At 46.5% G+C, this 24,692-nt stretch overlaps 1 protein-coding gene and 1 long non-coding RNA gene across 10 annotated transcripts in view; both read left to right on the forward strand.

The window, feature by feature from the left end:
* The window catches only part of AAK1 (AP2 associated kinase 1), a 116,024-nt gene that overhangs the window by 75,981 nt on the left and 15,351 nt on the right, over positions 1 to 24,692 (forward strand). For 2 of the 9 annotated variants that reach the window (XM_081868404.1, XM_081868403.1), the window contains exons 17-21: positions 4,898 to 4,987; positions 11,178 to 11,279; positions 14,379 to 14,480; positions 15,161 to 15,271; positions 19,871 to 19,975. The exons of 1 other annotated variant lie outside the window; for it this stretch is intronic. In XM_081868404.1, the coding sequence (XP_081724530.1) occupies positions 4,898 to 4,987; positions 11,178 to 11,279; positions 14,379 to 14,480; positions 15,161 to 15,271; positions 19,871 to 19,975 (510 nt within the window). Of the gene's footprint in view, positions 1 to 4,897; positions 4,988 to 11,177; positions 11,280 to 14,378; positions 14,481 to 15,160; positions 15,272 to 19,870; positions 19,976 to 22,108; positions 24,451 to 24,692 lie in introns of those variants that run through there. 6 more of the 9 variants (XM_081868411.1, XM_081868406.1, XM_081868405.1 and 3 more) reach the window with 6 other exon arrangements.
* On the forward strand, positions 4,994 to 8,664 carry LOC309345526. The gene is made up of 2 exons (XR_014158288.1): positions 4,994 to 6,384; positions 8,218 to 8,664. It is a non-coding gene; the product is annotated as an uncharacterized lncRNA (long non-coding RNA).

Raw genomic sequence — 24,692 nt, forward strand, 5'->3', positions numbered from 1 at the left:
GCCTTTGGATTTTGGCAGGTCCGTCATAAAATCTATGGATACTGCCTCCCATGGCCTTTCGGGCGTGGGTAAGGGTTGTAATAGCCCCGCTGGCGCCACCCTCTCTCCTTTCGCTCGCTGGCACCTGTCGCAACCCCTGACATATTCCCGTACGTCCTCCCTCACCTTGGGCCACCAAAACTCCCTGGTAACCAACCACATGGTTTTGTGCTGTCCAAAATGTCCCGCTGTGGGGCTGTCATGCAACTGCTTGAGTACTCTGCCCCTCAGTTCCCCGTCGGGTATGTACAGTGCCCCTTTGTAATACAACGCCCCGTTCTTTTCTTCGAACCCCCCTGTGTTCTCCTCTGTCCTCCGGAGCTCTCTGAGTTTCTCTTGGGCGTATTCATCGTTCTCCGTACCCTCTATCAGTTCCCTCTGCCCCACCAATGCCGCCCCACACACCCAGCGGTCTTCAGGGATTACATGCCTTGCCTCAGGCGCTCCCTCCCCCTCTAAGTACTCAGGTTTCCTGGAAAGAGCGTCCGCCCTCACGTTCTCGGAGCCGGGCACGTAACGAATCTCAAAGTGGAATTTGGAGAACTCCTGGGCCCATCTCACTTGTCTCTGGTTCAGCACTCGGGCTGTTCTCCAGTATTCCAGATTTTTGTGGTCAGTTCGGACTTGAACCTTGTGCTGCGCCCCAATCAGCAAGTGCCGCCATTTCCGGAATGCTTCATGAATGGCGAGCAGTTCTCGGTCGTACACTGTGTAGTTCCTCTCTGATTTGTTCAACTTCCGCGAGAAGAATGCACACGGTCTCCATTCAGACGTATCTTTTCCCGGCTGGAGAAGAACGGCCCCCACCGCTCGGTCTGACGCGTCAGTCTCCACTCTCATTGGTTGTTGTAGATCCACGTGCAAGAGTTGCTCTTCCGACGCAAACGCCTGCTTTAAGCGTTCGAACGCTTGTTGCGCTTCTCCCGTCCAAACAAATTTCTTTTTGCTACTAAGACAATCCGTGATGGGCGCTGTTAAATGGGCAAAGTTTTTGATGAACTTCCTATAGAAGTTTCCGAAGCCCAGGAACCTTTGCACGTCCTTCTTGGTCTTTGGTGTTTTCCATTCCAGTACCGCTTGAACCTTGCTGGGATCCATGGCCAATCCCTTGTCAGACAACCGGTACCCCAGGAATTCCACCTCCTTGGTATGAAACTGACACTTCTCCAGTTTCACCCACAGCCGGTTTTCTCGCAGCTTGCTCAGTACCTCTCTTACATCTCGCACATGCTGCTCCTCATTGTCTGAGTACACCAGAACGTCATCTAAGAACGCTACGCAGTTCTTGTAGAGCAGTGGCCCCAGGACGTGATTCATGAATGATTGAAAACAGGCGGAGCCCCCTTGTAATCCGAAAGGCATAACGGTGTACTCAAAGGCCCCCAAGGGGGTGAACATAGTGGTCTTCCACTCATCCCCCTTTCTCACACGTATCAAGTTATATGCCCCCCTAAGGTCCAGCTTGGTAAAAATTTTCCCTTTTCTCACCCGTGTTAGAATGTCATCAATTCTGGGCATAGGGAAAGTCACTGGTTCTGACACTGCATTTAGGGCCCTGAAATCACATACAAGCCTGGGCTTGCCTGTGTTTTTTTTTGTCCACAAAGAACACTGGGCTGCCCCCCACCGCTCGTGACTCTCTGATGAAACCTCGTTTGAGATTCTTGTCAATGAACTCCCTTAACTCCTGCATCTCACTGTCTGACATTGCATACAGCTTGCCCACTGGCAATTGTGCTCCTGGGAGTAAGGTAATTTGACAATCAAAGGGTCTGTGCGGGGGCAGTTTATCTGCTTCTTTTTCGCTGAATACGTCAAGCAAGTCAGCGTATTGTGGTGGCACCCTCCCTTTGTCCATCACTTCCATCCCTGCTAGAGTGCCCCTGGCGCCTGCCTGAGCCTCTCCCTCCTTGCAGTGTTCTAGGCAATGTGCTGATCCAAAGGAAACCACTCTCTGATGCCAGCCTACTAGCGGATCGTGTAGCGCCAGCCAGCTCATACCCAAGATAATAGGAGCTCCTCCCAAGGTGGCTACGTTAAACGCTATCAGTTCGGTGTGTCGTGCCACCCTCATTATCATTGGTACAGTCTGTTGGCTCACTTCTCCTCCCAACAGCTCCCTCCCATCAATCGTGGTAACCTGCAAAGGCTTACTCAATGGGATAGTCTGTATTTGGTGTGCAGCTGCAAACTCTTTGCTCATGAAATTACATGAGCTACCTGAATCCAATAGCGCCTTTATCTTCAGTGGGTGTCCGTTTGCCAGTTCCAGCAACACCTCTATCACAAGCGCTGGTCTTGGAGGTTCCGGCGTGGGCACATTCATTACTCCCTGGCCTGGCTGCTGTGCCCTGATGTTGGCAACCAGGCGTTGGCTTTTACTGGCTCCGTGATTTCTTCTTCCTCCTTCCCCCCAACAGTTCCCGCCATCCCTTGCCATTCCTTCCTTTGCGGACAGACTCTGGCAAAGTGACCTGGCTGTTGGCAGAGATAGCATCTCTTGCCGCTCTTTCCCTCCTTCTTCCGCCCTTCACTGGTGTTTGAAACTGCGCGCGCGCGCGCTGTTCCAAGTTCCATCGGCTCTGCTGGCGGGAAAGGCTGCTCCGGAATCTCTGGAATGCGGAAGTCCTTCCAACGTTCCCCCTTTCCTTCCCGCTTTTCCATAGCTCTAGCTTCCTGGCGTGCCCCAATGGACAGCGCTGATTTAGTCAGCTGATCCATAGACTCCGCCCTAGGCGCCCGGGAAAGTTCATCTTTCACTGCCGGAGAGAGACCTTCTTCAAACAGCATTTGAATAGGTTCACTAGCAAGGTCCCACCCAAGTCTATGAATCAGCATGGTGAACTCAGTCCAGTACTCACGTACAGATCGGCTCCCCTGTTTACACGCCATTAACTGCCTGCGCACCACTCCCTGCTCGATCTCGCTGGAAAACATCAAGTCCATGGCGCGGAAAAACTTCATTGTGTCCTTTAAGATTTCATTATTGGCTGCCATCAGGGGCCGAACCCAGTCCCTCGCCCCTCCCTCTAGATGGCCAATCACGTACGCCACTCTAGAGTTCTCGTCGGGGAAGTCATCAAACAGTAGATTGAGTGCATATTGCATCTCTGTCCTAAAGGCTTGATAGTTCCGGGGATCCCCCCCAAATTTCTGCACCAGTCCAGGCACCCGTCTGGCAAGTGGGGTGGTCTTCCCCTTATCTGCATCTTGAGCCCTCCTCTCCTCGAGCCTCGCCGTTTGCAGTGCCAGCTGGACCTCCAACGCCCTGTACCTTTGTTCCAGGCTTGGATCTGCGCCAGCTCCCGCTCCTGCTCCTCCGGTTCCGGATGGTTCGCTCATGATGCCTTCTGCTTGCACAAGCTGCTTTCAAAGACTGTCAGATTGCTGTGGTGGGATAGTGTGCTGCTTGTGCGTAAAAGCTTGATCCCTCTGGGGTTTGGCTGGTCATCCAAACCGATGCACTAACGGAGCCCCCAAAGCATGACTCCGTCAGTCGCTGGTAGAATCTGACAGTGGGCGTCTACGGAATTTACGCCAACATAAAAGCTCTTTGACAGACATGCGCTTTCGAGACTCTCTGCGTGACAGTTTCCGGCGAAGGGTGGGCGTTCCCAACGGGGGTCCCGTTACCTCTCCACTACTCTCACTGGAAGCATCCCAGAGCCTCCCCTCCGCTGTGACTCCTGCACTCCCCCTGCTGGTTCCCTCTTCTACTGCAGATTCTCTCCTATTCTCCTGTAGCCTGTCCACTACCTGTCTCTCCGATGGCAGTTCCCTGACACCAGTCTTAACTTCTTGCGGGTAGGCCCTCTGTAGAGTTGGGCCCACAACATTGAAATATGAGTTGTGCTTCCAGCTTTCAGGTAATGCAGAACTCAGAGGTCCGCCTGTGGACAGTTGTGGGCCGGTTTTCTCATCTCTTGTCTCCTGAAGCAGCTGCGCTGGCTGCCATTTGATCATGGGACAATTCAAAGTGCTGGTTTTGACACTTAGAGCCATAAACTGCTTGAGTTCTGATTATCTCAGGGGGTGTCTCTTTACATTTAAGATCATCTGTAGAAATCCCGTTGTATGTTCCAGATAAACCATTGCAAGGAGCAGGGAATATGGGATTGTTTTATATTGTTTTAATGTTTTATTTTATTTTATTTTTTTACGGAGCCCCATTGCTCTGGAACTTTTCCCCAAGGGAGGTTCATTTAGTCGCAGCCTTCTTGGAGAAGTCCAATGTTTTTCAGAGGGCCTTTGATTTCTGGTGCTGCTTGCCTCTGATCTGCTTTTTGAGGGTTTTATCAATTTGATTTTGCCATTTTTTAGATGGTTTTATAAACCATTATGAAACTTAATGAATAGTGGTATAAAGCTGTCGGTAAGAGTAATAATATAGTATAGACATGCATCTTGACTTAGAGACTTCACTCAGTTGCGACACTCTCTAAGAAACACAGTAGCCCTCCCCAAGGCTAACAGAACATATGGATAATGAATTAATCCTCGTCATGTGAACTGTTGAATTTGGAGAGGGTGGAATGACCTGATGCCCTTGGAAGAAGAGTTGTTACTTTGGTTCTGTGGGTGGTCTACTGTGACCTTGGATCAACTCACCAATAATTCACTGATAAACTTTTTGGTTGAGTGGCAGAATAATATCTGCAGCTTGCTGGAGGGGTCCCATGGAGGTGGGAGGGTAATACTGCCATACCCCCAGATGCATGTGGCAATTAAATGACTTTTCAATGCATCTTTGGCATCTTCCTGTGCTCTGCTTGACATCTCTCTCTCTCTCTCTTTCTCCCTCTCTCCCTCCCTCTCCCCATTCCTTCCTTTCCTAACTTCCCCCTTGCTGCTCACCCAGCTGAAAAAACAAAAGATATCCTGGACTCTAGCCCTCCACTTCTGGCTGTTCCCGATCCTTTCATTCCTCTTCCACTATCAGATACACCAGGTAACTGTGACTTGCATAAACAAGATGGGATTTAGCAGAAGGGATCCCACTCAAACGTGTTGCCACCCAAAGTGACTGTTTGGGTGGCCTTGTATACAAATGTCAGTAAGTGAATTCAGATGGTGTGTTATATCGAACCATTCACAGTACGACTTGAGAGTCACCTGTTTGCTTCAGTGTGCTTCCTGGAGGTACCTGGATGCCAGCAGCTACCAAAGGGCCTCCTCTGAGCACCCTTCTGGTCCTAACTTGGTTCTTGGGTGGGTTGGGTTCAAGGTAGATTGGGTTCATTTGACCTTGATCTTTTAAGATCATGGTAGAAAATGTATTAGTGGATTTTGTCTCTTAGGTAACCTATAAATATTGGCCTGGCAGGCTCTCAAGGACTCATCAGAAGTTACTGGGGTGGGGAGTGTTGCAATAAGAGAATGATGGATAAATCCATATGTACCAGCTGAACATTTTAAAATCTATTAATTCGATGAAAGGACCCTGTTCTGCTTCTCCTTTCATATCAGTGGGTTTTCATGGGATCTGTTCCCAGTGTTACCTGGCTTTTATTTTTATTTTTAAAATAGTGCTTTATTTGCTACTCATGGGCTGCCACTGCTAATGGAAATGTAACTGCTGCAAGAAGGACAGAGGTGACGGCAAAGCATCTGTTCAAATACTGAGAAATGAGAAGTTCAGGCTCAAGGCATTCATCTTCTCTTGCCTTTGAAGGGAAGGGAGCCAAGTCTCCTTAAAATAAGCTCATGGCAGGCTGTCTTGCTTGATTAGTCATTACAGAGTGTGGTAATGCTTTTAATTCTGTGCACTAGGCACTAGTTCCTCCCCCCCTCTTTTTTCTCATGAGGATGAGCCCTCCCAGCCACAAGGCAAAGGTAAGGGCGGTAACTGGCTGGCATGTCCTGTCCAGCATAGTTTCACTATCAATGGTTAAATTCACAGCCTTCGAGGGGATTCTCCCTCTCTGGCTGCTGTTTTAACAACATATGCTGCAGTCAAATGAAAGCATAGCAGAACTGCAAGCCCTTCTCTCTGATGCCTGTTATTTCATAAATAAAACGAGGTACCAGTGGTGAGAATGATGATCAGGCCAAATGCAAAATGCAAAATTTTGTTTCTAGAAAATCTCTTTTCATCTCCCCACCTACAACTAGCCCTGCAAAGCAATTTTTTTTAAATAGTCCTTATAGCTGTATAGATATGCTTGAAAGGATAGTGGGGGGACCTGCTTGCTGAAATCTTAGTAGCCATATGGGTAGATTTCCAAAGTCCCACAGCATAACTACCGTATTTTTCGCTCTCCTGGCTTCAGGGATAGCTGTGCAGCCTGCATTCGCTCCATAAGACACACACACATTTCCCCTTACTTTTTAGGAGGGGGAAAGTGCGTCTTATAGAGCGAAAAATACGGTTCTTCTCTGCTCTTCCTCCAAGACTAGCAAAACCCAAAATAATTTATGCAGTGCAAAAGAAGCATTGCGTGTTTTCTGGATAGCAGATTCAGTTTTTTCCTTGAGCTGTGTTTGGATTTCACAGACAAAAGGCATGAAATATATGCTTTCCTTTCTCCTTCTACAGTTTTAGCCGCCCTTTGTAATGAGCTCCTAAGATGGGATTGACTTGTTTTGGAGAACAACACGTGCCCTTTGGTTTGTTGACACCTCAAAGGTTAAAAACAAGGCAGCCGCCTAGAGCAGCTGCTTGGAAAGGTCCCATGGTCTTTAGCCAGCCTTTGCCAAATTGGTGCCCTCCAGATGTTTTGTACTGCAACTCCCATTAGCCCCAGCCAGCATGGTCATTCTCCCATCAGCTGCAGTGCTATACAGCTGTGCTGGCTAGGGCTGATGGGCGTCATAGTCCCAAAACATTTGGAGGGCACTAGGCTGGCAAAAGCTGCTCTTAAGCCTGGTATTCTGAATGTGCTGTTTGACGGGATTCTTACTAGATAGTTTTTCTTCCCCAGCTGATGTCCAAGGAAAAGGACTCTGCTGCTGTGTGCTTTATTGAAATAGCTGTCCTTTTCTTTCCTTCCATGGTTGAAGAGTGAGTAACATGCTCAAAAAGCCTATGGGGTGGTTTTTTGTTTTGTGCATCTTGATTATTCAAAATGATAATTAATAATGGTTGAATTGCATTTTGGGAGAGTTTCTTTTTTCCACCCTAATTAAGGATGCCTGCTGTAACTTGTGCACTGTTTGTTTATTTTTGGATCTTTAGCCAGGACATGCAGACAGCATGGGGTGGTTTTAAAAGAGATGTCCAGGTGGCAAAAGCAAATATTTTTATCCCCAAGGTCACTTGCTGAAACAGCTCCACCTGACTCAACCGTGCCCACTGCAACCTTGCACAAGGGTAAAGTAATACTCACGTCCACCTTCCACCTTGCTTTGCAAAGCTGACAAAGGGAGCAGCAGCCTCTGAAAGCTGATGGGAATAAGGAGGGGTGGAGCTTGCAACAACTTTCTTCTGTTGCCTTTCCTTCTCTCTGTGTGGAAGAGGAAGCCCCTGTTCTCAGCAGGAGCCCTGTGTTATTGTTTTTTATATCTTGTAGCTGTTGGTATTCATCTGTCTTGAGAGACAATGGAGTGCACCTCCAGGGGTGAAGTCAAACAACACCATTAGCAACACTGATGACCTCCCTGGGGCTCAAGCCTGGGCAGTGTTTATGGAGGTCCTGGATTGCCCAGATGATAAGACTCCCCTCTTGGTCTTACTAGTGTAGTCCAAAGGAAAGCAGAACAATAAGTTTGGCACCAGGTTGGCTATAGGAGTTGCTGGAAGGAGGCATACAAGGCACCATCCAACTGCCTTAGGGACTCCACCCTGGATTTGTTTAGGGCTTTCTCCTTAGTCTTTTCTTCTTCTGAATCCCAGAAGGCAGCAGAGGTTTAGGATCAGAGTTTTCATTCTCATAATTCCCAGGTTGATGAGCCCCATCTGCCCCTCACTTCCCTCTACAGCACATGCAGAAATCACATTCTTGACCATTGGACCCACTCATCCGCCAGAGCCTGTCTTCACATGTAGGTTAAGTCCCTAACTCACTGAGGATTTGAGGCCCATTGGCTACCCTCACCTGGTTTAGCCTTTTTTTACATCACTTATTTTATTATTATTTATTTATTGCATTTATATCTCACCTTGTTCTCCATAGAGCCCAAGGTGGAGTACATGGTCCTTCCTCTTTAATCTCATTTAATCTCCATAAACAACCCTGTGAGATAGGTTAGACCAGGGGTCTGCAACCCACGGCTCCGGAGCCGCATGTGGCTCTCTTACACCTTTGCCGCGGCTCCGGGGCGGATACTAGCGAGGGGAGGAGGCGCATTGTGCGCCCCGACACTCCCCACTGTGGCGGGCACTGTACTGGCTGTGACGTCGCATGGGGGCGGTGCGTGCGTTAGTCACGCACCGTCCCGACGTCACCTTCCCGCCCGCCCGCTACATTGTAAGGGGCATGTACGCTGGTCACTGCATTGAAAGGGGGCATGTACGCTGGTCACTGTTTTGAAGGGGAGTGAAGAACACACACACACACACACACACACACACACACACACACACAAGGTAACTTGTTAATTTAACGTTTATTTCTATGAGGAGGAGTAATTCTGAGGGGTCAAACAAAGAAATAATAAAAAGTGACAAAAAAGTTATTTTTATAATGACGAGTTTTGCGGTTTCCCAGGTTTTTTTTCTTCGGAAACGGGTCCAAGTGGCTCTTTTTGTCTTAAAGGTTGCAGACCCCTGGGTTAGACTGACATCCAAGCCCCCCGCCCCATAAATGAGCTTCATGGCCCAGGTCCTACTTTGACCACAGCATCACACTGGCTCTGATAGGATATCACTGTATGCATTTGTTCAGAAGCACATCCCATTAAGGTCACACTCCCAGATAAGTTGTACGCTAAGGCTGCTGTCGTATTCACCAGGGGGTGGGGAACTGAATCTGGTTAGCAGGCTGGATCCAAAAGTCTCCCACCCCACAGGCCGCTTTGGCAAGTGAGTGGGACACCCCACCTGTCAGTGCACATGAGGTCAGGTGCTTTAACGTCAAAGGGAGAATTAGCACATTCTAAAATGTGCTCTCAATTCTTCCTTTCCAGCTGGAATTCTGCACTTTTTGAATTTGTTGCTTCAGGTCTAGTGCTGAATTACACCAGTGGCTGGAAAAGAGGAATCAGTATGGTTTTTTTATTCCCATGTCCATTTTAAGATTCCCCCCCCCCCCCTTCATGCAGATCCTGGTTACTTAAATGTGCATGCACACAGCAAATCAGCCAGAGAAAAATTTGCACACAGCTGTTGAGAGATTCAAAGCCCTCTTCATGCAAATCTACTAATTGCAGTCCTCCAGGAATATAATTTGCATAATGCATAATTCATTTTGTCTTTGGGGGACAAAAGGCCAAAAGAGAGAGAAAGAAATCATGTTGGCTTCTGGGATGTGAGAGCCCTAAATAGAGAAGTCAAGCCACTTATCACTGTGTGACAATGGCAGATATTCAAGAGATCTTGGAGACAATAATTGCACCTGCTTCTGCTTGAGTGTAAATTAAGGGAGGTTCTGGCTTTACTGCACTGAATCAACTTTGGGAGCTTCTGTGCACATTATGAGGATGGTGCAAAACACTGAAATTAAACAAGAAGCTCTGAAATGCTGCACCAAAGCCTGTCCCCTGTAGTTGCCATGCTGGCTGGGATTGATGGGAGATGTAATTTGCACACCTGGAGGGCATCAGGTTGGGCAAGGCTCCCCTGTGGCATGAGGTCCCAGGTCACAACCAAACATCTGCCATAAAACTGCTGTAGCAGAACTTGCAGGTTGCTGAAAACATCCCTGGCAGATTTGGAGGGAGAAGGGACATCTATAGGACTTTCCCCTATACATTCCAGGGAGTGAAACCACAGAAAGTGCACAGCCCATAATCCCACTGGACAATTCACCCCTGGCCTTAGGTATTAACTAGGATTAATTCTTTTCTTTTGGCCACGTGCAATAAAAGGGGGGCAACGATTTGTAGGGTGTGTGACTCATCTTTCTATGATGTAGCTAATACCATGCATGGTTGTTTTGCAAAGTTTTTGTGAACTAACCACAGCACTTGCACAGAATCAGGAGCATGCAGTTTACAGGTCTCTGTGTTTCATGAATGCCTTTGGGATTCTGCAGCTCTCCTTACACACAGAAGTGCATTTGAGCCGTGGTCTGCTGGTACCCATTCCTGAAGACGTGGAGTTGGGGAGGGCGGGAGAAAGTTACTAATGCCAATGATGTACTTTTACTGGGACTATTTCTTCTCTCCATGTTGATAAGCTGAGAGAAAAGCTGTGTGTGTGTGTGTGTGTGTGTGTGTGTGTGTGTGTGTGTGTGCGTGTCTGTCTGTCTGTCTGTCTGTGTCTGTGTCTGTGTCTGGCGGTGGGGCAGCTTCAGTTGAAATGTGGCCATTTGAGATTTTTGCAGTCCTAACACCTCCTTTTATTCCTTTACTGATTTTCTCCTATTAGTTATGTTAAATGCCAACTTCCAGACATATTCCAGACATCGTCAAGTATGACTGAGCCTAGAAAACTGAGCACTCTTAAGAGGTTAATTGAAATCCTACATTTTAAAAATCCAGTGTGTCTCCAAAAAACACACAAACACACAAAAAAACCCCACCACACTCAAACTAAAAGGAACAGGCAATGCAGATTGATTAATTTGCATAGTTTAGCTTGGCGCTTTGGGGTTGTGTGTGTGTGTGTGTGTTTGAAAAGGAGTCAGCAACAATTCTGGGCCAATTCTCTACTGGCTATCAAGATGTTTTAGTGCAAGGATGCTAGAACATTCACTGCGATGAGCCAATTAAACGGGACATCTTGGGGAGGCTACAACAAGTACAAAAAGTGTCTGTGGTCTTGTTTCTGTTTATGTGATTCAGTTATTAAAGGACCAGCTGGAAAAATCCAGGGCCCTGACTTTTCAGGTTGTTGCATGCTTAACCAAAGGATCCATATCTGCAATTAAATGCATATATTGGTGAAAATAACCCTGATAGAAATCCTTTAAATGTTAGGTGCGTTGTTGACCTTGTTGAACAACTGCTGTTCTGCTTTAACCAATTATTTGTGATTTTTGCTTTATTTCTTTCTGCTTCTCTCCTTCCTCATTTCCTGCTCTCCCCCCCTCCCCTGCTAGAAAAACTGATTGAGGGCCTCAAATCTCCTGAGCCTGCACTTCTCCTACCTGATATCCTGCCTCTCGCTGATCCCTTTGGTAGCACCCCTGATGCTGTGAATGGTAAAATCCTGAAAAGCCTCTCTGGCGTGTTCTGTCCTGCATGTTGACCCACCAGCATTGCATGTTTTGAACCGTAGCAAGCATGTGCCCAGAGGTCAAGCCAGCCAGAGCCCACAAAAAGTGACTTTGGGAGACAGAGGGTCATAGGATGTTGTTCAGTGTTTGGAATTCACTAGCCTATCGCTGAGTCTGCGAATCAGACATGTGAAGTTCCTGGGCATCACCGCCAAACCATCCCCTTCCCTTGTTCCACTAATTCTCCGCTTTCTGTAATCTATCACTTCTCCCTCTCATTTTTATCCTTCCCCAGTGGGAAACTCAGGCCAGATCTACATGTGCAGCAAAAATGGGATGGTAGAATCCTGATGTGAATGGACTTCAAATTATACAGGGGGGCACAAAAGGCTCATTCACTGGGCAGATGTGGGGAATCTTTGGCTCTTCAGATGTTATTGAACTTGCAGCTCCAGTCGGCGCTAGCAAACATGGTTGATGGCTAAGAATGATGGGAGTTGTAGTTCAGCAGCATCTGGAGAGCCAAAGGTTCCCCACCTTAGAGGGGGGGAACAAATCATTGGCTGAGCTCAGATAAACAGAAATATGAGATTACTTTACTCCATATATGCCCACTTGACCTCTTTGATCGGCAAAACTGGCATTGTTACAGGTGCCACATAATACCTGTCCGGTGTTCGTAAGTGTTAAGTTGTGGGTTGACATAGCAGACGACACAGCGATTTCTCCAAGTAGCTCTTTATTTTGTAAGCTGGAATAGAACTGACTGCAAACAGCTCAGCCGGCCTGCTTTTATAGGCAGCCGGCTGTCAACATTGTAGCAACAACAACCCAGAGTTTCCCGCCTAAAATAACTGACGTGGACCTGAGTGAAAACTATCTAGAGACCTGAGTGAAAACTATATACAGTATCCCCCTGCTGGCCCAGGGTGAAACTTCACTACATAACAGTAAGAATTTGAAATTTTAGTGTGGCAGCACTGGATCCCCCTGCCTATGGATATCAGGCAGCTGCCTTCACTGTATTCTTATCAGCACTTGCTAAAAACATATTAATTTAGGCAAGTCTGTCCAAGTATCTAGAATGCCAATGCCAATTGTAATCTGTTTCTCTATACCATGCATAATTTTATATGCTTCTAGCATGTTTCGTCATAAGGGAGTCTCTCCATCCCCTTGATCATTTTGCTTGTTCTTTTCTGAACCTTTTCCAACTTGACAATATCCTTTCCAAGGTGAGGCAACCAGAACTGTACCGGGTATTCCAAATGCAGTTGCGCCATAGATTTACTTAATTGTACTGTATTATGATACTGGCAGCTTTATCTTCCGTTCCTTCCCTGGTGATCCCTAGCACGGAGTTTGCCTTTTTCACAGCTGCCCTACACGGGGTCGACATCTTCACTGAGCTATCTACTATGACCCCCAAGGTCTCGTTCCCAGTCATTCACCTACAGTTCAGTCCCTATGAGCTTATACGTGAAATTAATATTCTTTTTGCCCTGACGTGCATCACTTTCCACTTGTTTACATTGAATTGCATTTGCCATTTTGCTGCCTATTTCTTCAGTTTGGAGAGGTTCCTTTCACAGCTCTTTGCAATCTCTTTTTGTTTTAAAGAGCCTGAGCAATTTAGCACTGTCAGCAAACTTGGCTACCTCACAGCTCACCCCTAACTCTAGATGGTTAGGAGCAAGCTAAAAAGCTCAGGTCCCAATACTGATCCTTGGGAAACTCCACTTTCTACTCCTTTCCATTTAGAGAGCTGTCTATTTATCCCTCCTCTCTGCAATCTACTAACCTAACCCATCCCTGATCCACCAGAGGGCCTCACTTCACCCACCCCCCTCCCCACTTTCCTGCTCTGAAATGATGCGTCCACCTATTTCTGCTACGTTTCTTTTTGCATCCTTATAAATGGTTTGGCGTGCCTGGGTCTCTCTTGCTCTTGAGGAGCCTCAGTGGCTTTTCTCCTCAGATTTTTGTTTCTCTCTGCCGCATTCTTTCCCTTGCTCAAAGGCTTAAAAGCCCGGGATACAAAACACCCTCTGGCCCTTGCAAGCCTAAGCTCCCAGAGCATCCTGAATGGGCCCAGACAAGACAAGACTGGCTGGCCTAGTCCATCCTCTGGTCTCCCTTGTGTCATATCTTCCCTTCACAAAGCTAAGAATTAAATTGGGGTTTTTAAAGCTGTTGCATGTATTAAATAGCCATAAATATATACCCGATGTTCCTTTTCCCAAAATGTATCTTGAAAGGTGCAATTAAGCCACCAGTGTTGCAAGCACATCTTTTTTTCAGTTCAATGCATGCCATAATCCTGGACACTTTTGGAAAGCTAAAGAGACCCTTCCTAAGCATTTTAAGTAGCAAATTATTTCCAGCTGCCTATTTGCCGGAAGAAGAAATCGAACCAGCTACCAAAGTTTCATGGCATATTAAAGCCAAGCCTTATAATGAAACCGAATCACATGAGTCTAGGCTGCATGCTTCCGTTTTTGAGACTTGTCTACATGTGTTAGAAAGCACATGGGGGCAATAAGGAACGTGAGCCTGACAGGCTCCATCTGCTCATCCTTAGCAACGAGAGAAGCTCTGCTGTGCAGAATACACCCCAATACCACAGCTCAGTGGGCAGGGCCAGCTGCTTGCACCATCTTCGCCTGGCCAAAGGGTCAGGTTGAAAGAACCTTCAGTTGTCCCTGCCCACATGATTCTGCATACAGGAGGGGCATGGAATCTCCTCCCATGGCTGTGGCATTGATGCTGTCAGAGGTACGTCTGGAAAGGAACCTCACTGACACTTGGAAGTTTGGCCTTGCAAAGGTCTGCCAGTGTGCTGGGTCTTGTTCTGTGCTTTCCTGGGTGCCCAGGAATGCGCAGTTGTGCCAATGGGAATATCCCTTTGGAAATCACCCTCAGACTAAACTGACATTTAGTAGTGCAATCCAGGTGTTGGAATGTCTCTGCCTGCAGTAGGATGTCCAGGGCTTAGTGTTTCAGGCTATGGCCTTCTCTTCCTTTCTTTCTTCTGAACCTCACCTAACTTTGCCTTCTGCTCTGTTCCTTTGTGCCTTCGGTAAGGAAAAGCTGAACTAACAGTTGAGAGTCTCATCCCAGGCCTTGAGGCTCCTGTGTCGCAGCATATATCATCGCAGACAGACTCTGTGGCTTCAAACAGAGCAGGTTGGTGGGGGCTTGAGCTCAGGCGGACCATGATGTCAAGCTGGTGTAATCATGATGAAGAAATGGGTGGGCTTCTGTGTCTTCCAGTCTCAGCAATGGGGCATTGCCTGCAAGCTGAACTTTTCTTTAGAGTGCTAATTTGAAATTTTAAAAAGATCCATACACCTCCTCTGGGGTGCGCGCACACGCATATATATATGCGCACAACCGCTCTCCAAATGCTACACATTTAAATAAGGCAAAGTATTAAACAGCATAACATTCTGCAACCTGCAGCCTTGGCATTATCAACACCACGCTCTCACAGAGCTAACAGATTAGAATCAGTCGCATCTACAGTTCAGCCCAGAGTGCTGTAACTGTAATCCTCCTATCACATTGAATTTCAACTCCTTAAAATCCAGAGCTGTTAAATAAGCAGCAAGGCATCTCCCAAAGCCCTTTAAGCTGATATTTTTAAGAACACCACCACCACCACCACCTGAAATCAATTTATTTGTTCAGAGGCTGCTTGAATATGCCGAGTCCTTTCAAAACGACTAATTTTGACCCCACTTCAGCCCAGGATTTTAAAAACCGATACATTCAAGGATGAGTTGCAAGCAGACAGCTTGCCAGGTGTGACTGCTAACCTCCTCTTCTCTGTACTGTTTTCTTGCTTGCTAACCGGGGACGATCAGATTCTGTCACTGGGGAGGACTCCCTGCTTGACTGCTCTCTGCTTTCTAATCCTGCTGCTGACCTTCTGGATGAGTTTGCTCCTTTAGCCGTTTCAACCCAAGCTCACAAAGGTAAAGTACCTTTAAGTGTTGTGTACAAATGGGAGAGGAGGTTGGGGAATGGGAGAAATGTGCAACATGAAAGTGGTGGAAGCATCTGTGTTAAAAGCTGTGGCGGCCCCTGTGTGCCAAGGCAGGATGGTGGTTCAATTAGCAGGAGCCTGCTAGTTCCAAATTATTTTTGTGTGCCAAATGACAATGCCTTCATTTCTTCTTTCCTGGGTCCAGTGTGATCTCTTAACATGAGTTTCTGGGGGCTGGATGGGGGTGAACCCCTACGTTGGCACGCCCTTCCTTTTTCTTTCTCTTCAGATCACAGTGCAAAACTTCCTTCTTCCGTGAACATTTTTGTCATAGCTCTTTCACAGTTGATGCAGCTTAGTGGCCAAGCTGCAAGTTGGGCTCATAGGAGGTGAGCAACACACTATTTCAACCACTCCCAACCTGGTGCCCTCCAGATGTTTTGGGCCGCAACTTCCATCAGCCTGGGACAGCCTGGCCGTATGATTCTCAAGCTGACAGGAGCTCTGATGGTGGGAACTGCAGCTCAAGACAGGTTGAGGTGCCAAGTTGGGAATTTGCCCAGCCTGGTCTGAAATATGGGCTTCAAAATTGCTGGCGTTCCTTCAGCGCTTGCCTGTGGAGTTCTTTCTCCTCCTCTGGTATCTCCATCGTCACTCTCTAAATGTAAGCTGCTTGTGGGGCAGGCCCACCAACAGAGGCGAGAAGCTGTAAACCTCTGGCAGTTGAATCCTTTGGGTATAATCTGATATTGAGGGCTGTGTGCCTGTGCTCCACTTGGTTGTGTCAGATGTTGCTTCTCAGCATCTTTTGCTTGTGTTCCCCTGTAAAGAGCAGAGCCTTTTCATTGGTGGCTCCCTGCTTGCGGAATGCTCTCCCTGGGGAGGCTCGCCTGGCACCATCATTGCATATCATTCCTTTTTAACCAGGCCTTTTGCTTTTAACTACTTATGACCTTTTAGAGAGGGTGGGATATTTTAATGTATCACCTCCCTCCCCAGTCCTAATGTGTGCGGGTTGGCTCTGGGTTGCCATGACATAAAAGCAACTAATACATTTAATAAATAATAATGATGGTGATAAGTGCCCCAGATGCACATGGCTAGCGCTAGATAAATTAATTGTCCTCTTGGCACATATGCAGTGCTTTAGGAACGGCTGACCGCTGCCATGTGTGTTTCGCAGTGTAGCTTCAGGCCTTTGGGGATGAACTTTCCAAATCTGGCCTGACCCCACCTCCCCAGCCCAGGCTGGCCATTGGCTCTGTGTTGGGCAGGAAGGGATATAAGGACTTCTTTCCAAGCTGAGCCTTGCTTGAACATAGGAGGAAGTGAACCTAATAAGCTGCCTTATACAGAGTCAGACCATTAGCCTGTCCAGAATTGCCTATGCTGACTTGCAGCAGCTCCCAGCCCTATACAGAGATGCTGAGGATCAGAGGCACCAAGTTGGGTTGAAATAAACGACAGACGAGTGGTGGGTGTCATATGGGAGGCATCTCCCGAACATGTCTCGGGGAGTCTCTTTTATTGAATATTACAGCATTGCCACATATGTGCTTGTTGCTGATTGGTTAGCACAAGTACAAAGCAAAGGTTGCATATAAGCATTAATCACCAATAGATTAAAGGATGGGAAAGGGAACACAGAACTAGACAGGCATGGAAACCTCCTTATTAAACTATAACTAGTGATTGATATAGCAAGACTTAAACAATTACTAGTAATTAATATATAGCATTCATCCGTAAATGTGGTCAACCAAGCACTAAGAACAGGTCAGACTAAGAACAAGTCAGAATGCAATGTTTTCATGAACTCATGGTAAACTGAACATTCTAGGGTGATGTGCAGAAACAAAACTTTCCTTCACTGTGCAACAATGGGGGGGGGGCTCATTGCGTGCACGTGACATCACACATGCAACACCCCCATGTGATGTCACAAGTATTGGAAGGAGGCCACGAGGCCCAGTGAGTCCCTCCGTCACTGCAGGGAGGCCTGGCAAGGCCCATCCCCTCAAGATTTTTTTTTGGGGGGGGGGTCCAGCCCCAACACCGTATACTTTGGGGAGGGGGGTCTGAGCTGTCCTCATCCCCATAGAGTTGGCACATATGCTGGAGATGAAACCTGGAACCTTCTAGATTCAAAGCGGCTGCTCTTCCCTTGAGCGACCAGATCTACTGGAGCTCCAGCGCATCTTGCGTTTCTGGCCTGGCGTTTTTTTACCCCTGGCTTGTTCTCTGCTCTTGCTTCCTGGTGGGGCTCTTTGCCCTCGCAGCTCTCAGTTCCTGGCTCACTCCACACTGCCTTCATGTGGCCCAGGTGAGCTTTACCCACCAAGCGGCAATAAAATACTCGTCTTGGTATGGGCTACATCTGCCTGGAGTTCTAGTACATCAGCATCTTTTCCTGGGCATAATGAAGCATGAGCAACAAAGGGAATTGTTATGAGCAAGAGCACCAGTTTTATGTTTTGTCAGTAGCTGGATGTGCAGTGAGCAAGTGCAATGGGAATGGATCCATGTTACTTCCACTGGAGTAAGAAACTAAGAGTAATTTACAGTTTTGTTGTTGTTTAGTCGTTTAGTCATGTCTGACTCTTCGTGACCCCATGGACCAGAGCACGCCAGGCACGTCTGTCTTCTACTGCCGCCCGCAGTTTGGTCAAAGATTTACAGTTCTAGCTTGTTCTAAACATTAAGATGAGGTTTCTGAGGATAGGAGCTGTTTGCTAGTATAACAGCTAACCTCAGAAGGTGGTGGGCTCTCTTTCATTCAAGGTTTTTAAACAAGGGTTAGATGGCCATCTGTCAGGGATTCTTTAGTTGTGGTTCCTGCATTGCAGCGGGTTGGACAATAGTCTCTATATATAACAAAAGAATTAAAATTGGAGACCGTCAACTAGCCATTATGGAAAGATGTCTTGTTAATTCCCAACATTAGCCTGGCAGAATAGAACAGTTTTCAGCAGGTGTTTAAAGATTGACTCAGAAGGCACCTGCTGAATCTCTAGTGGCAGGGTGTTCCACAGGACAAGGTTCTGTTTTGAATTGCTGTCAGATGAGCCTTGTCAGCTTGCGGGATGACCAACAACGTCCTTGCAGATGATCTTGGTGATCGAGATGGGATATAAGGGTTTAAGTGGCTCTTAGGGCACCCTGGACCTAAGTTGTTCAGGGCTTTGTAAATTAATGCAGGGACCTCAGACCTGGCTTGGCAGCAGATGAGCTTAGTTAGGATTAGTTAGGATTCTGTTGTTCTCTATGTTGGAATCTGGGTGTGGGAAGAAGCGAAAGTGAGTGGGAAAAGTGATCTGCTTAATTTCAAAATAAGCAAAATAAGGCAGGGAAGGGGTCTATCTGTGGTCCTCCAGATGTTGTTGGATTCCAACTCACTCACCCCAGCTAGCATGGTCCATAGTTGAGGGTGCTGAGAGCTGTAGAATATCTGGAGCTTCCCCATCTCTAAAAGAACTCCTGGTCATTCTTTGGCACCCTCTTGGTGGAGGTAGAAATTAAGAATCTTTGTTTAATAGGGTTTTTTTTTGGGGGGGGGAATGTTACAGATATTGCATTTCTTCCAGTCAGTAGCACTTTGAAAGCAGATTTAATTCCTTGGAGAAGTTGCCTTACTCTTGTGTGTGCGCATGCACGTGTGTGTGTGTGCAAACTGTCTGAAGCTGATATGCTGAGTTTCTTCTAGCATCACCTTTACGCCACTAGGAAGCTCTGCCGTTGCAGGACCACTTAAGTGGCAGCTGCTTTTGCTGGGGGTTTGCCACTTTTCAAAAGTGACTCGACGGGATCTCTTGTCAAAATACGTGCCAGAACTGAAACCACACCTGACAGCTCTGGGCCAGCCTGAAATAACCCCTTGCCCTCCACTGTGAGTGTCTTGGGAGCATGTGGGAATGTCACTGAGCTCATGGCTTGGAGGAGGAGCCCTGTTTTCCACAACTGTGGCATCTCGAAGGGGGTGGTAGACTATGTCTGCCCTCACAAACGGTGTTTCCACCATGAGTCTGCGTTCTGTGAACCGCCCTGAGACCTCTGGGTATAGGGCAATATATAAATTCTATGCATAATAATAATAATGAGTCTGTCAGAGGCCCACATCCTCCTGGTGGAGCACAGCACTGCCTCATTTGAACCAGGGCTCGGGCTTCTCTCTTCACTGCCTTTTCTTGTGCCTTGTGAGATCAGGTCCCTGGGAACGTTACTAACTCTCTAACGCAGCCTGGCTGCTTTCTTTCTCACAAAACTGCCTCTGCTGCCGCTGCCGCTTCTGTTTATTTTTCATGTTTATACCTCGCTCTCCTTTTTAACTCGTAACAATTTAAAGCTCCAGCTTCCAACCTTGCCTTTGCTCGCCTGGTGTGTCCTCCAGCTGTTTGGGACTGTGATGGGAGCTTTTCGACCCAAACAGCTGGAAGACATGGCGGGTTGGGGAAGACTCTCCGTCCGCTAATCCTTCTTTGCAACAAAACACATGCAGCTAATGTTGTTTTGGTGGTTTCTAACCAGCTTTCTCTGCTCTATCTTTTTGCTCCTTTTTAAAACTTCCACCCCTCTCCCCATCGTGCTGCAGAAGATACTAACCTGATCTCTGGCTTCGATGTCCCTGAGGGCTCTGAAAAGGTGGCAGGAGACGAGTTTGACCCCATCCCTGTGTTGATATCCAAAAATTCACAAGGTAAGCAGGCAGACTGGAGGTGACTTGAGATTTTAAGGCAGTGTCTTTCTTTGTGGTAGCATGTATGGCCTGAAACTAAACCTGAGGCTCAAGGCTTGCAGGGTCTCCATGCCTGAGCCCAGTCTTCTTCAGCTTCCATAGTCTTGGCAGCGCTGGGCTCCTTTCAGTTCCCACATGTTGTGACAAGGACACGTTGAGGAAAGGTGAGCATCCCAACATCTTGAGTAATAAGAAAATTATTTTGGAATCTGGCATAATAGTGTTACTGCCCCAAATCTCCTGATCGTAAAGGGGGAACTACCTCTAATCATCTCCAAAGGACCCTTGTGATTTAGAACCAAATTCCAGTATTCAAGATTTGGTTAGGCTCCCACCCAGGGGCCTATACCAACCCAATGAGATTTGCAGTTGATTTCCATCACTACTCTATGGCTCCTTCCAATGCCACGCCCTATTGGTTTAAAAAGCAGGTTGCAACTTAGCATAATTAGGAGACAACCACCCACCTTGTGCCCATGGAACTAATCCTGAGGGTCTTTGAATCCTGACCCAGAGTTCACTGCTGGGAATAGCTATAATACAAGCTTGATGATTTGTGGTGGAAGGAATCAAGGGGTAGGGCCTCTTGGCCAGGTGACCCATTGGATTAACAGACCCTCTCGCCCACGCACTGCCATCCTGATTTTTGACTGGGAGTTTCATATAGGCCCAACAGCACAGAGTTATATTCTAAAACACAACACACCTTAAAGCTAGAGAGTGTATTGAGGTGCTGGGCTGCAGTTGAACATTCTGTCATAAAGGGATGCGGGTGGCGCTGTGGGTTAAACCACAGAGCCTAGGACTTGCCGATCAGAAGGTCGGTGGTTCGAATCCCCGCGACGGGGTGAGCTCCCATTGCTCAGTCCCTGCTCCTGCCAACCTAGCAGTTCGAAAGCACGTCAAAGTGCAAGTAGATAAATAGGTACCGCTCCAGTGGGAAGTTAAACGGCGTTTCCATGCACTGCTCTGGTTCACCAGAAGCGGCTTAGTCATGCTGGCCACATGACTCGGAAGCTGTACGCCGGCTCCCTCGGCCAAGAAAGCGAGATGAGCGCCGCAACCCCAGAGTCGGCCACGACTGGACCTAATGGTCAGGGGTCCCTTTACCTTACCAAAGCAGCTGTGCAGAGAAAATGCGGAATGTAGACCATGAGCAGCTGAAAAGGAGCAGGGGCATCTTTTGATAAGACATGCGTAATATTGAGGCCTCCATGGGAAGACATAGAAGCTCCCTGTTGAATAAGAATTTGGTGCTCCACAACTCTTTAAATTGCCTTTCCCCCTTTGTCCCATTGTCCATGCGCAAAGGACTCCCCCTCTCAATTTTTGTCATGGAGCCCTTCTCGGTAACAGATTCCTGTTCTAATATTTCCTTAACACTGTTGTAAAATCATCCTAGGGAAGAGGATACTAAATGAGGTTGCTTAGAGAGGGAGGTGCTCTAGATCTAAGCCGCTGACCCTCCATTTATTCTGTTTACTTATTTCACGTAATCTATACACTGCTTGACTGTAAAAGCAAACAAACCTCAAGAAAATTATCAATAAGAAAAACCAACAATAATTTAAAACTTTGAAAAAGTTAAAACAAAAATAGACTAAGTACAGATTAAAACTTGCATCAACTTTCTGGACAGCCTTGTCTAAACAAAAACGTTTTTAGCAGACACCTGCCCAACTTCTATAGGCAGAGAGCTCTGAAGTGTAGGTGCTGCCACACTTAAAGATAAAGTTAGTTTTCCTGTTGACATCTGTATCAGGCGTGCAGTGCCACAGGCAGAGCCGCTGCTGGCTGACTTAACTTTTTAGAAGGGAGCAGCTGAGACCTTTGGTTGTTGGAATCTCTCTTCAAAAACCACATTGAAGACTATGTCTGCAAAACTTTCTGCATCTGTCTACTGTAACTCCAAGAGCCACGCTTGTGTAGATTCCAGATTGCTGCTGCTGCTTTCTCTAGTTTGTAACTTGCTCATCCTTTTTGTTTGCTTGTGAACGCCTTTTTCATTTTATTTATTGAAATAAAAAAAAGCTAACTTTTAATTCCCTTTAATTCTCTTGCTCGATACTGAATTGCTATCTCTCACACTTTCAGGTGGGCATTCTAGAAACAGCAGTGGAAGCTCTGAATCCAGTCTTCCCAACCTAGCCAGGTCTCTTCTGCTAGTGGATCAGCTCATAGACCTGTAGCAGCCACTCAGTAACCAAGGCGGTTTCTGTAACGTACCTTAAATCCAATGTGGTTTTTTTTGTTTTGTTTTTGTTTTGTTTTCCCAACGGAGCTAAATCTTTAGTTGTCAGGTGATTTTGTGTTCCTGCTGTTGTTTTGTTTAAAAATAACCCTGCAGATGGAAGGAGCCCACACTCTGCACCCCAAATCATGGCCCCTCTCTTGAGACTCCCTTGCCCTCCGTCTCAGCACGCCCTTGATGCAACTTGCTACCTTGTGCAGTGCTCTCTACTAGCCTATCTCTAATGGGAGCACCGCTGTTTATTAATCTCTTTGCTATGATTTCACCTCCCCACCAGCTCCACTGGAACCATAACTGTACATAAATTACGTGTAACCTGTGTATGATCCTTACTAGAAATGCATACAACTAATACATCTGGGGCCCCCATCCCGCCTTAGTCTAGAGAATGCTAACCAAATGGTATGTCAACTTCTTTTCGTAATCTAAAACCAAGAAGGAGAAGGACCGTGAGAATAAGTCACCATTGCCCCTCTCTGATGTGCAAGGGGGCAGGGGCTCTCTTAGGAAGGCTTTGGGGCTGGACTCTGGGCAATGCCTCCTCCTCCTCCTCCACAGCTAAAACTGTGCTTGAGATCTGCTGAGTAGATACATTTCCAGCTTGGAAAGTGGACATTTTGCTCCCTAACCAGCATTCTGCAGTGTGCTTAGGAATGGGCTGTGCTTAATAAAATAAGATTTAAAAAACAACAACACCCAAGCTATGGAAATTATCCATCACAAAATAGTTAAACGTAAAACATCATAATGTCTAAAAAGCATGGCTAAGGTTTTTTTTCCCCTGTTGGATGAATCCTCAGTTGAAGAGGGCATTTGTAGCAACGGATGTGTACTCTAGTGGAGGGCTTGGCCTGTAGAGGAATTCTGTAAAATTAATGTACATGTCAGACATTCCTGCGGGTGAGGTTGTTTTTGGTTTTTTTCTTTTGGCTGTCTCCCTATGTTGCAACTAGGTATAGTGTTAACACAGTACTATGGAGCCATTTCCCCCCCTTCCCAGTAGGCAAAGGACTGTAATCTTTATTTAGACCCTTCAGTCTTTGTAGAGCTCGCATGCACACCTTGTCAGCCGTTGAGAGTAAGTGCTTTCCAGCTTAGGTGTACCTGAATGGGTTTTACCTTTTATTTCCACCTTGATATGCTCAGTTTCGTCAAACTACTGGATAGAGTAAACTTGTTTTCATCGGCTTCTGATCTTCAAGTCCAAAGTTAACTTGCCACTCTGAAGATGTTCTTCTGAACGGAAGGACCTACCCTGACTCCATAGTGGAATAATTATTAGCTTAATGCTAACTCTGTGTATGTGTATGTAGCTGTATTGGTAAAAAGTGCAGTTTTTCCACGTGTGAAAGTATGAATGACTAAATTTATAGATGTATCAGCCTCTCCTACATGAAGGAAAGACACTTTGATGACGTCCCTGAGTATTCCCCCTTCCAGCTTCCCCACCCCCCATCTAAATCTCCCCCTCAGAAATTAGCTTAACAAATTCTGTAAATAGGATTTAATCGTCATGTCCGTTCTCTCTGAATCTTTCTAAGATCTACATGCACACTTCATGATAAAAAGTATTGCTTATGTGTGATGTGTCCATTTCCGTGTTTCTGCTGCACTTTCCTGATGATTTACATAACAGAACTATGGAAATTATCTTAGTAAAATTGTTGATAGATCTTTATATTTTTTTGGGAGGGGGGTGGGGTTGTTTTGACTTCTGAATCCCGAAGCACAGGCGACCGGGTCTGGATTATGTGGACAAAGCTTTAGATAGAACGTTATTGTATAGTCAGATGCTGAAAAAATATATGGAAAAAAAGAATGGATTTTTTTAAACAAAGTAACCACCTGCTGTGTATAAGAAACCAAAAAAAGAACATTTCTGTGAATTAAAGTACTTTTAAAAAAGAATGTTTAACATTTTAAGTCTACTTGAACTTGTTGAAGAGTTCTGGACACAGAATAATGGAAGTACCTGGTTGCTTGAGGACAGTGCTGTGAGCAAAACAACTGTGAGTGTTGGGACCTTTTAAATTTTTGTTTTGTTTTTCCAAAAATGAATCATGCATCTGGATTGGCAAATCTAACATGGTGGAAATAATTTATCCTGTACTAAGGTTTATGAATTGACCAAAAGTCATTGAAATGACGTGTAGCAGATTCTTTAATAAACAGCGCAAGACTGAAATTCTGGGAATGATTATTAGCCTGTTGCAATATATTGCGGGAGGTTGAAGTTCCTTTTTTCAAAAGGGTGATCAAGTATAGGGTGTGTGGGTGTGTTGCAAGGCTGCCGTTAGGCAGAATCAGACAGTCTGCAGCCCATTTTGGAATACCAGTAAAAAAGGGCAGGGAACAAATATCTAGATTATGATCATGCGAGGCATCACCTGGATTTTCTGCCTCCAAGACCAAAATGTCTTTGACTGC

This window comes from Podarcis erhardii (assembly GCF_964252035.2).
Source record: "Podarcis erhardii genome assembly, chromosome: 7".
NCBI lineage: Eukaryota > Metazoa > Chordata > Lepidosauria > Squamata > Lacertidae > Podarcis > Podarcis erhardii.